At 43.7% G+C, this 12,206-nt stretch overlaps 1 protein-coding gene and 1 long non-coding RNA gene across 5 annotated transcripts; one reads left to right on the forward strand and one right to left on the reverse strand.

Annotated features, from left to right (window-relative positions):
- Positions 1 to 211: 211 nt before the first annotated feature.
- LOC100277212 (uncharacterized) lies at positions 212 to 6,154 on the forward strand. Its single transcript, XR_557291.3, has 3 exons — positions 212 to 634; positions 5,578 to 5,671; positions 5,769 to 6,154. It is a non-coding gene; the product is annotated as an uncharacterized lncRNA (long non-coding RNA).
- Positions 6,155 to 6,712: 558 nt separating this feature from the next.
- Positions 6,713 to 11,836, reverse strand: LOC100192964 (uncharacterized). Of its 4 annotated transcripts, none has more exons than XM_008656109.3 (12): positions 11,563 to 11,836; positions 11,436 to 11,482; positions 11,245 to 11,305; positions 10,717 to 10,758; positions 10,568 to 10,635; positions 8,935 to 9,013; positions 8,824 to 8,860; positions 7,830 to 7,946; positions 7,659 to 7,744; positions 7,393 to 7,482; positions 7,224 to 7,277; positions 6,713 to 7,122 (listed from the first exon to the last, which is right to left on the reverse strand). In XM_008656109.3, exons 1-11 carry the CDS (start codon positions 11,617 to 11,619, stop codon positions 7,233 to 7,235), a joined length of 729 nt encoding a protein of 242 aa, XP_008654331.1. In that variant the 5' UTR covers positions 11,620 to 11,836; the 3' UTR covers positions 6,713 to 7,122; positions 7,224 to 7,232. The 4 variants fall into 4 exon arrangements, with proteins under 4 accessions (XP_008654331.1, XP_008654330.1, XP_008654329.1 ...); XM_008656108.4 differs by having other exon boundaries at positions 6,713 to 7,127; XM_008656107.4 differs by having other exon boundaries at positions 6,713 to 7,131.
- Between the last annotated feature and the right edge of the window lie 370 nt (positions 11,837 to 12,206).

Below are 12,206 nucleotides of genomic sequence, written 5' to 3' on the forward strand. Positions count from 1 at the left end.
TGTGTTCATTGCTATTAGAAACAGGGACTTGGTCTTCTTCGTAAGTTCCTCGCGAAGGGTGAGAGCATCTCATGAGAGTGTATTTCTATAACTCGTTCTCTCTAAATTATATTTGAAGAGTCATTAAAATAAAAAAAACGTTTTAATATCTTATTAGTCTAATAGTTTTTATATCTTTTTTTTACTCTAATAGTTTTGCTTAGCCTTGTCCGGACACGGCGTCGTTCGGGGCCACGCCTGACCTTGCTCCTCTGGTTCTGAGGCTGGCTCTATCTTCTTGACCATATCGACCTGAGCAGTGCCAATCTCGCCGCGGGCTTCCACTGCTTTGCCCTATGCACTTTACGCCGCCCCCCGGACTGGAAAATTGCTTCCCCGCGGACCTCCACTCCAACGGTGCCCGTATCTCCTTTGTCCTGGCTGGATCCGTATAATCTCCTTTGTCCTCCCCCTCCCCTCGTTCCCGTCTCCCTCGCGTTCCTCTCGACCGTACGCCGCCGCCTGGCTCGCACCGTCGACAGTACCTCAGTCCAGATCGACCCTCCCTCTACCCAGATCGGGTTCCAGTTGGCCTACCGCCCCCGCCGCCCTACTACAGGTGCCGAGGCCTTCACCGGCGAAGAGCGCCCGCCAGGTATTCCCACCCCCTTCTCTTCCCTGTCTGCTGTGCGAAACCGAGTTCTAGCCTCAAGCCATTTTGCTATTTGATGCTTACCAACTTATACGTTATACCTTCTTTTTTTCCAAAAAATATCGGGTGTACACCCTATGTCCCTTTACTACATCAGCCCCTGATGTATGTCTTAGTATTTGCCGATCCCCTTTTCTGAATTGAGACTAAAGCCTCCAATGTTGTAGTTTAAACTCTACGCTGCCAAATCAAGATGAAACTGAAACTAAGAAAGGTGCGTCATTCACATGTAAGATGTTGATTTCATCACCTTGTGTCTCCTCGTGTGGTCATTACAATTATTAGAAAACAAGTGATTCTGCTAGTGCAGTATTGCAGCTGACATGGTACAGAAGTAAAGTTTCGCGGTTTGGCTTCTTTTCAACAATGTTCTGATCTCTTTATAACCCTAGTGCTGTTACGGCTGCTGGGGAAAATAGGGAACGTTGTTGTGATATTGGCAGACAAGCTACATATCAGAATACAGCCTGATGTGGATTTGGATGCAAATATGTGTGAGGGGGGGGGGGGGGGGGGATGGGATCATGTAGGACAACTCCATGTTTATGTTGAAGCTGGTTTTACTATCTTCTTGTTGAAGAAGTAACAAATCTCAACAATGCATGGATCATTTGAAGCTCTGCTTCTAGAGATACAGGCAGAGGCAGTGATGCATGCAGTTTATGTTGAAGCCGATCTGTAGTGCAAAACTTTTACAAAGCCTAACAGAGCTGAGGTTCGACCTTGCAGGCTGTTCTTGTGGCGCTCTTGCTCTAAGTGTGTCATGTGTATCATGTCATCATGTCATGTGTGGTGGCGTGTGGCTTTTAACTAGCCTTGATATTATTATCTTTGCTTATTGTGCGATGACATGCAACTCTCCTGCGCAAGGTTTTAAAGTCAGGTAGTCGACTCTAGTCGTCTGAGCCAGGTGACTAATCGCGATTAGTCGTCGATTTGCTCGATAGTCAAGCCACACACGCGCGTGCACGCGCGCACGTACGCACGCACAGATGTAGGACTGCGGGACTGCATGAACTGTACCAGTTCCACTGCCATCGTTCTGGGCCTACGGCAACACAGATTCTAGGGAAATGGCTTCGACATTATTACGCTGCCTCCTATTCTCATCTGCAGTGGCACAACAATCAAGTGAAGCGCAACTCAAGAGGAGGCCAAGGCGGGCGCAATACTGCTCAATAAGTGAACAAAGAACACCGAACAACCAAAATATCAGAGCAATTACAGTTTGAAGAGGTCCTCATCTCGGTCTCTGAATTCTAAACAGATGAGGAGTGGTCGCCTACTCGCCTGTTCAACCACTGAACAGACAACATAGGAGGATGGGAGCGCGCTGGGGGGTGGCTCTGCAGACTATAGCCGCCGCGCGATGGAGGGGGCACAGTTGCTGCTCGAGCAGAGGGCTGCCAGAGCGCACAACAGGGTGGTGGGAGAGGAGGGCGCGACGATGGAGAAGGGTTGGCGGCACTGGGGAGGGCGCCCGCGAGACAGTGCGTACCATATTGGTACAAGTAGAAGCGTAAGGCAAAACAGTGTTTGTGGTGTGTACATGGGCCGGCCCACATAAGGCCTCATTCGGCAGCTTGGGAATTTTTCGTGGTCTGGTTCTTTTCCACACATGGATTGGGTGAATCCAAGCCTTTCACCCAATCCCTTGTGGGATTAAATCTCTAAACCCAAACAACCAATATTGTTCTTTTATTCCATATGAATTATATCCTAAAACCCAATCAACTATGTTTGTTCGTTTATTCCATGTGGATCAAATTCTAAACTTGAAAACCAACAAAAGCTAATAAAACCTAACAAAGTTTAAACATAGAAAATACAATTGTACAAAATTTAAACATAGAAAATACAATTGTATCTCTCACTAAATTTAAACATGCATGTCATGATTCTCAATACATATATTTAAAAAACGGACATAAAAACAAACATCAACATCCAATGATCAGATTTTTATCAAACAATTGCTTTCAAACTCTACCAAGCCTAATGATGTATCAACTGGCATGACATGACTTGAATTTCTCTCTCTTATCCTTGGACCCTGGAACACCATGAGACAAATGAATGAATATGCACAATAAACCAAAGCAAGCTGCAATAGAAAAAATGTGAAGCAATAACACAACAATAGATGGACAAGTATATAATAGGCATTGCTGCTAATTTCCAAGTGTACATGCAGTAGTAGAAAACAGAAACAATCATTGTGGTTAATAAGTGCAAATGTTTTTTTCATGCTCAGCATTTGCTTGTCATGCAATTAAAAATCAACATTTGCTTGTCATGCAATCTTTTGCTTGCTATTGCACCATTTCCATGACAACGATCTAGTAATGAATTTTGAATGTTTTTTGGAGTCTCTAGAGACTAGGTTATACCAGTAGATAATATAATATTAACAAAATTGACATATGAAGTCAATGTAAATATTTTTTTCCAAACTTTACATTTTACTTGATAAATTCAATAGTATGTTGGTTTCAGTAATCTCATTACACTATTATAGTATAGAGAATACATTATAGAGAATGCATACATCCCTAGATTCCTCAGCTGGCTATAGTTGGTTACTCTGTGAGCCTTATAAACATATATGCCTCAAAGTGGATGAGCAATTGGGTAGTTCATTTTCTGGCTGGTTGCTTCCAATTGCCAAGCATAAGATGTATGGAGGAGAGTGTAGCAGAATGGACATAGTACAAGATTACAGTGGTATACAAGAAATTGTCATCCTATTATCCTAAAAAATATTAGTTTATTAGACTACTGAGGGTACCCAAATGAGACAGGAAAAGGGCTCCATCTAGATGAAAAATCTGAGCAGAGAAATATAAGTATCGTCCTTCATTTAGATGAAAAATATGAGCAGAGAAATATAAGTGCATAAATATCATTTTATATACATTGAAGTGGTCAATTCAGTAGCTACGACACACATCAGGTACGAAGAAACTTACTCTACAACTGCAACACCACCAATATCGGATCACCGGCCCACAACCTATATGCAGTATACTATTCATACCAATAGCAAGCACCAAAAAAAGAATTTGCTGTCTACCGGAAGCAGCAGACAGCGTGTTGAAGCCGAGCAACAATGCTAATGCGATAAGGACAGGGGTCAGTAGTACCTAGGGGCCTCGGAGCCCTGCTGCTTCTTGCCGCCGCCGTGATGGCACTTGTCCTTGATCCATTGGAACCCCTGCGACATTCCCTCTTTCACCTTCCTCATGCCGGTGGTCGCAGCCGCCTTGGTCTTCTGCCCCACGTCGCCGCCTGCCGGCAGAAATCAGAAAGGGAACATATCGATTCGAAAAGGAAACTATGAGGTGCTCATGGCCTCACGCCAACCGTGGCCCCGGGCTGCCCCACTGCCTGCACCCATGGCCCCTCCCCCATCCCCGTCGGTGGATTCGGAGCCACCACCAGTACCATGAACATCAGGATCAAGAAAGAAATGACTCTAGTTCAAGAACCCTAGCTAAAGTGAGAGGGACCAACCGGAGAGAAGCTTGCCGGTGCAGTAGAGTTTGCTAGCGGCGGGGAAGATGTTGCCGTCGCCGCTGACGCTCAGCAGCACCTCGTCTCTCGCTTGCGCCACCGCCGCTCAGCAGCATCTCATCTCTCGCTTGCGCCGCCGCTGCTCTTCTTCGTGTCACCCGCTTCGGATTTGTTTCCAGGCCCTTCGGGTCGTGGCTCCAATCCAGTACCTTCTCTAGCCAAAAAAATTTCCAAACCTATGGGCTAAAATTCTAGTGGGCTTAAACGAACATAAAAAAAAATTAGAAACCGGGATTTCTACTGGGGTCGGATTTCAACCTGGATTGCCCCCCAATCCAGACCGAACCCGGCCTGGTTGGGCACAACCGAACGGAGCCTAACAGAGGCCGGATTAGTGGCCCAAAACAGGCATAACTGGTCGACCATAGCCCCTAGTCGGACGACTAATTGCGATTAGTCGGCGACTAAGACGACTAATCGCTACCTAGTTGCTCTAGTCGAGTCGGAGACCCTGATTGAGCTCGGACTAGCGATAAGGCAGACTAATCGTGATTAGTCGGACGACTTTAAAACCTTGCTCCTGCATGTTTGATGGAAAAACGCACTACTCTGGTTTTTAAATATATGATGTTTAGGACAAGGCATGTCCTAAACCTCATTTATTTAAAAACCAGATTTCAATATGCGGGAAAGAACTCCTGAACTTTAAGCTAATAACATGTGAAAGTAACGTAAATAGAAAAATGCTGTCCAGCCAAGATGAATTGCACTTGTTGGAAACACTGTACTTGTTGTATTTGATGCTTTGCACTTGTAACAGTCGGGCCTAGTGGCGTCGCTATTCTAAATTTGTAATATCGGATTTATGTTTACTATCATTTTGCGTGGATATGGCAGTGCACTAGGAACTGCAGCATATCCAGTATACTGAGTGCTATTAAACTTCTATTATTCTGTTTTAACTGTTATTTTCTTTTTATTGTAATTTCGCTTGTCCTCGTTTGACCTTTTCTTGCGCCCCTTTAGATCTTGCTGGTTTTTGTGGGTTTTATCTCTTTTTATTTATGTGTTTCCCCGTTTCATCGTTTTTCGGTTCTCCTTCGTCTTTGTCTCCCTTTTCTTTTCTTTGGGGTTGAGCTCTGAGGTTTTCATATGGGATTTCATCTCTAACCTACCCCCAACGTGCTTGGGACAAAAAAACTTTGTTGTTGTTGTTGTTGTTCTCTTGCACTCGTTTGGGGTGTACATGTACTGCCAAAACAGTGAAGTGACCGCCATGGAACAACTTCTTTCTGCTTTGGATTGTGACAACCATCCGTCTGCCATTTGATAGCTCTGACAAGGTATCTAATGGCTACTGTTTTTTTTTTCAGACAAATGGAACTGGGTGATAAGGCGGTCGGTTTTCTGCTGACTCTGACAAGCTTAACCTTATTTACATACTACACATTCTGGGTCATCATTTTGGTTAGTGGCTTCCAAGCTCCCCACCCCCCCTCAGTTTCAGACCAAGTAGAACTACTATGACTTCGTTTCTAAATGGTTATATCTTGTTCCTACCTAGCCATTTGTCGACAGCGACCACTTTGTGCACAAGTACTTCCTGCCTCAAGAGTATGCGATTTTGATACCGGTACTGGCCGGCGTGGTTCTCCTTTCGTTCTTGAGCGTGTTTGTGGGCCTTGTGATGCTCAAATCGAAGAAGAAGAAGACGGCTTAATCGGGTTTGCCATGTACACTGCTGTGTCATTCACTTAGTGTGATGAAATGCATGAGTTCGCAGTATCTAATTGCTAGAAGCTCGGTTCTGTAATCAGTTCCGTCATACTTTAAAGGTCTTTACTTTGTCATCTGGATGTGTGTTTTTTTTATTCTGGTGGTCAATTAAAAGCAGTGTTCATCAAAACTCTAGTTAGAGGTCACATATCGTTAGCCATTATTCGGACCGAACAGCATTTTGAAGAGTGAACGATTGACAGTGGCTAAAAGACGACCGCTCACTCATCCTCTTCACAGCTGTCGGGTTGGTATCCAAGCGCTGATGATGCAGAGGCAAGATTCTGGCGTGCAAAAAAAAACTGAGAGTTGTTCTGTTCGTTGTGGGTAGCATCGATTGTGCAATTTCAGTGGTTACCGGATTAGTTAGGTTAAACTGAGAATTTTTAGAGTATATATGACAACTCAAGTCCGCCCCCACCTTTTCCAGCGCCGGCAAGGTCCAGCTCCCGGAGGCGAGGAAAGCAGCGGCCAAAGAGTGACACTGATCAGAGACAGAAGTCTTGAGGACTCCAGATCCAAGGATAAGCACAAGGTGGCTGTGAACTAGCAAGGGAGGGGTTTTGTAGGCCCTTTTACAGGCACTGCCACACAAAAAAAAAAAATCTAGTAACAGCTTACGGAGAGTTAGCAATACATCGTCGCCTTCAATTTATCAGTTTCAGTAGGGTCTCGGATCTCCCCGTGTTTTCGTTGGTGCTGTTTGGGGGTGGAGGCAATAACGAAGTAGTGTAGCACTACGGCACGCCCGCAAATGCTTCTACAAAAACCCCACAATCTGGGAGGGAGTGATTTAGGAGGCAGGAGCCCCGCTGGATCTCTCTCTCTGCATTAGTTTACAGGAACTGTCACACAAATTCCAATAACACCATACGGAAGATTATCAGTACAGTTCCACCATCGATTTATATCAGTTTACAGGAACCGAAAAATTCCGATAACACCTTACTGAGGAAGCATGTCTTGTATCCCTGGTGATGATGACAAACAAGCTGCCTTGAACAACTTCTGACGACTTGCACATACTCCGTTGGAAGTTCCTGTGCACTGCACTAGAGCCAGCCACCCACAACCACAACCAGTAAGCCTTTTAATGGGCTGTGTGATGTCCGTTGTTGGGTAGGTTCAGGTCATCAACCTGCCTGCACTGCCTTGTACGGAGATAAACCGTAGAACAATACAGTTAGTTTTACCCCGCCAGCCAGACTTCAAGCGTAGAACAGACTGGGCAAGTGGGATTCACCTCCTAAGGTTAACCACGCTGACACTCAAGCTTCTTTGTATTCTCCAATAGCACCTGTTCCAGAACGATAGTCAACAACCCAGAAGTTCCAACGTGTCAATGGCAGGTCCTAAGTCCATGCAAACAGAAAACAAAACAAGTAACGGAAGATCAACAAAAACTTGTTTACCTCTCGGATGTAAGTTGCAATTGCTTTGCACCCTTCTATTGCAAGTCCCATTACATTTTCAAATGTATCAATTGGTAATTTTGCATCCATCTGAAAAAGGCATTTTTTTAAGCTGCTTCCTTCTGATGCTAACAAAAGAATAATACTATGCAGAAATCAAACACAAAGGAAGTATTTCACAAGAGAGCAAAACTGAAGCATATAATACGATTGCGCCTAGAGACAGAGAATTGAGGCGGCAAGAATGTGATTCATGATCTTTCTACCTGAAGCAAAGTCACTTTGTCCATCTTTGCAAGAATGCCAACAGTGACATCAGAACCCCCAGCACTGTCTTCGAGGTAATTCAGATCTGGCATAGTACATTAGAATTGTTTGACTTTTATTTATACCATAAGATTACTGTTAAAGATATGAAAATTAGGAAGGTGTCTTACCGAGCAAAGGAGTAGAACACAGATAACCAGCACTACATGATGTGGCAATGTCTCGCATTGGAATCCCAGCATCTGCAAGAGCTAGTGTTGCAGCATTTATGCAAGCTGACCTTGTTCCTGTTGTACACATGGTCATGGTCAACATGACAATAATCTTGAAGCACAAATTATGGTTAAATTATTTCCAAGAAGCGAAAGAATAATATGCTATAGCATGACTGGATAATATATGTTAAATTATTTTCAAGAAGCAAAAGAATAATATGTCATACAACAACAAAGACTTTTATCCCAAGCTTGTTGGGGTATGCTAGAGTTAAAACCCAATAGAAACCACAAGTCATGGTTCGGGTACATGTATAGTTGTTTGTCATGCACTCCTTACACAAGGCTAGATCTTTGGATATATCCCATCCTTTCAAGCCCCTTTTTACCGCCTCTTTCCATGTCAACTTCGGTCTTCTCCTTCCTCTCTTCTCATTACTATCGCTCCTTAGAATCCCCTTACGCAGTAGTGTATATGGAGTTCTCCGTTTGACATGCCCAAACCATCTTAACCGATGTTAGATAAGCTTTTCTTCAATTGGTTCTACCACTAGCCTATCACGTATATCGTCGCTTCGGACTCGATCCATTTTTGTATGGCCACAGATCCAACAAAACATAAGTACTTCGGCAACACTTATCTACTAAACATGTCGTCTTTAGCATGAGTAGTAATAGACTAAGATAGCAAAGAATAATATGCTATATTGGGTAATGTAGCTAAGTATAAAAGGCACACAACATAATTGGTTACATTTCCCAGATTGTCTCATCATGCAAACCATAAATCTAGATCTACTCAGGCCACGGGAAAAATGCTCTTCCTTGACCTCATTTTAGTACATAACAAAAAACAAACTTTGTTCCAGAATAAATAATAGAGGTTCTGAGAGTGAATACGCCTGGAAGCAACTTCAACAATCAGAAAGTAGGAAAGCAGAACACCTACCACCATCAGCTTGAAGAACTTGGACATATATATCAATCTGCAAAAAAGTATAATAAGCATTGGAAGTTGGCCCTGATATCATATAAAACTGAAGTTTTTCAAAGGACCGACCTGTGAGTGTGGCATTAAATGTGTTAATATGCTTGCCTCCATTGTCTGTCGAATAACAAGAGAAATTTCTGTTGATCGCCTGTAAGATGATTGTAGTGTTAGTTCAGTATCATAGTTATATGGGATATGAAACACCATGTACCTTCAAGCTGAATCCACTTAAGTTCACTACAGTTCATGCAGCTTATATCGATTTTGCACACTAGGTGTTCACCCCAACAGCAACTAAAGCAAGTCAACTAAATTATACTGCAGAAATGCAACACTGTTTGTTACACCGGATGCTACTCATGAAATTCCTGGTCTTAACCATGGCCTATTTTTTTTATGGAAACAGGAGCGTCACACCCCTAAAGATTAATATATTAGAACATAGAGAAAAATAAGTTCATAAGTACAACACAAAGGGAGAAAAAGGAACAAAAAGAGAAAGGGACTAAGAAACGGATAAGATCAAGGTACTGAACACGACTTATATTACTGATATGGCTTGGAACTGAAAAATTAGGCAAATATAGTTAGAGGCAAGTTCACCCTCTCAAGAGGCGGAAACCAGGTTAGATGAATTAGGGAGAGCTGTTTGCTTGACAAACTCAATAGACGATGCCTTTGAGATCTCAGTGCCTAAGAAACCAATCTAACAAACATGCTAAATTTCCTAAGAAGAAACAAAACAAACCAATCACCAATCTCATGACTAATCATCTGTTACAGCTGTCAACACTGCCAGTGTTATTAAAACTACGTTTAAACGTAGTTTAAACGTCAAAATTCTAATTAGAGGTTGAAACCGTATTTTGGTGTTCTAAACTGTAAAACGCAGTGTTTCATGCGTTTTAGACCATTAGCTACTTTTGGGTCCAGTCTGTTAGTTACTTTTGGGGTCCAATCCAGCTCATGGGTGAAGTTTTGGTAATCCATAAACCTCTCTGTTTTGGTATTTAATTTCATGTTATTGTCTGAAATTATGATATATTGGTATTTTTCCTATGTTGTCTAAACGTTTAAAAGTCAAAACTTCACCCATGAGTGTTTCAACGTTTTATCGTTTTAATAACCTTGGACACTGCACACTGGGATGGATGAACATGTCAGGCTTCCAGTGACACTAGCAAAGTGCCCGTAAGTTGCTACAATTTTCATTTATGCTTGAGTATAGAGTATAAAACACAAAGACATGTGTGTTCTTTGGCTAGGTGGGTGTGAATGTGAGTTTGGAGCCAGCAACCATAGTTCAAATTCTCATTTGTGCATAATTTTATCTTTTTCGATTTAAATGTGGGGGAGCACGACGACAGTAAAAAACCGTGGAACCGTGGAAACTGATGCTTAATATAGTAAATAGAAAGAGATTGGCATGTGAGGCCTACAAAGCCATCCACAACTATTATACTGTTACAAAAACATCTGACACCCATACATTCACTGAGGATTGTTTACTGTATTGGGAAAGTCAATTGTGATCCCAAAAACACAGGATTCAGAGAAAAGAAGCTTGTTGATAAGGTAGAGAAATAAAACACATTTGCAACATCGGAAATCTTTCCTGATAGTAAGTGAACCAAATGCTGTGAATGCCCAAGGATGGACTTTTCTTTTAATCAAATTTTACTGTGTTCAAGTTGGAAAGTACCTGTCACCCTTCGGTTTTCTCCTCCGATCTCCTGTACTAAACTCTGCCATCCTGTACTCACAACGAACCTGCATACAGAACTCCCTCAGGAACACAGCACAAAGAACAGCCTCTAACAAAATAATGCACTTGGAGGAGTGAAACTTTACCAAAGCCTCCTTGCTGTTTACTTGCTGACCTTTGTTCTGAACCTGAAAGAGCAATCAAAGAGCATGAACTTGTTATTTGGTTACACTGAAAAGTAAATTGAAGGTACAACAAAGCAATAGAAGGTGAAGCCCCCTGGTGTTTAGTAGTCTGACAGGAAGTAAAGAACATGAGTGATTGAAATCTCCATAATTCCAAGTTCTCCAGTACATCTCAGGAATGAACATTGTGTACGTATAAACAAATAATGTGCTACTGGCAATAGGCCAGTATGGATCCTAGTGGTTTTCACACTGTTCATGCATATAGAAAATTTAAACAATAGGCAAGTCAGTTTTTCCAAATGATCCCCAATTTCACTAGGAAAAACTACTGAAGATTAGATCAAAGTCGATGTTGGTTCAGAGAATTCGACCGACCATATAGTACACGAGTAAATGGAAACCCCCTCTAAGAGGCATTTCCTCAAACACGCAGTGCACATGACTCTGGTGGACACCGAGATACACAAGTAGGATAACGGGAATCACCTCTCGCGGGCCGTAGACGGCGGCGATGACTCTGGTGTTGCCCATCTCGAACAGCGCCGACCTGCGCAGAGCAACAAACACCAGCAGAACCGATCAAAAGTGAGCACCGTACCGCCGTCCCAACCCTTATCGAATAGCTAGCTGTTCGTTTCAACCCAGTCCATCAGAGTCGGGAGAGATTCTTAACTCACCCGTCTGCGCGCGCAACGACGCCGACCTCGCCCTTGAGTTGCCGCATCTGCGTGATGTCCAGCACCGGGTGAGATAGGGCTGTTCGCGTGAACCGCGCGTAGGGGAAAGCGGGCGAGGATGCATCACCTCGTTGGGGCGGCGGCCGTCGACGCGGAAGCCGGTGAGGGGGTTCACGTACTCCATCGCCGGAATCGCCGCTGTATCTCCGTGTCCGAACGACGCGCCGCACCGAGGTGAGCGAACAAGTGAGGCGAGCGAGGGTTTTTGTTGGGTTTTCTCAGAGAAGAGAGTCGTGCTGTCCCATCGCCGTGCCCCTGGAGGCCTGCACCCGCGGTGTCCCTGTCACCCGAGCCTTTTTTTTGTCGAGCCTGAAGGCGGAAATTTGGATCTCAACTACCCAAGCCCAACTCTATTCAGAGTCCCCAAGCCCAACTCTATTCAGGTCTGTTTGGGTGTACGCTTGAATTGTGTTCATGAAAATGGAGGTCCAATTCCATAGCCAATTGTATTGGAAATGTTGTGACATCGATTAACTTGACATCGAGACACCATAAAAGAACATACACCATAAAGTCTCGTAAAGTGCTACTAAGGGACCGGGACCCACTAGGCCCTAGGGCCTCTGATGCCTTAGGGCCTCCCCTTGTCCTTAGTGCCTCTTGGGTCCCATTTGCTCCGAAGGATTCAAGTGCTCAGAACAACTCATCACTCGGAACATCGAACACTTAACACCACTTAGATGTTTGGGGGCTCTCTGCTGGTCCCAAGGT

Source organism: Zea mays, chromosome 8, assembly GCF_902167145.1.
Source record: "Zea mays cultivar B73 chromosome 8, Zm-B73-REFERENCE-NAM-5.0, whole genome shotgun sequence".
In the NCBI taxonomy this organism is placed as follows: Eukaryota; Viridiplantae; Streptophyta; class Magnoliopsida; order Poales; family Poaceae; genus Zea; species Zea mays.

Excerpts from the sequence above, each read along its gene's own strand:
- LOC100192964 (XM_008656109.3), bottom strand. The coding sequence starts at position 11,619 with ATGGAGTACGTGAACCCCCTCACCGGCTTCCGCGTCGACGGCCGCCGC. Across the intron at positions 11,483-11,562 it reads ACGGCCGCCGCCCCAACGAG|ATGCGGCAACTCAAGGGCGA; the intron begins GTGATGCATCCT and ends GACATCACGCAG. Across the intron at positions 7,745-7,829 it reads GTGTTCTACTCCTTTGCTCG|ATCTGAATTACCTCGAAGAC; the intron begins GTAAGACACCTT and ends GTACTATGCCAG.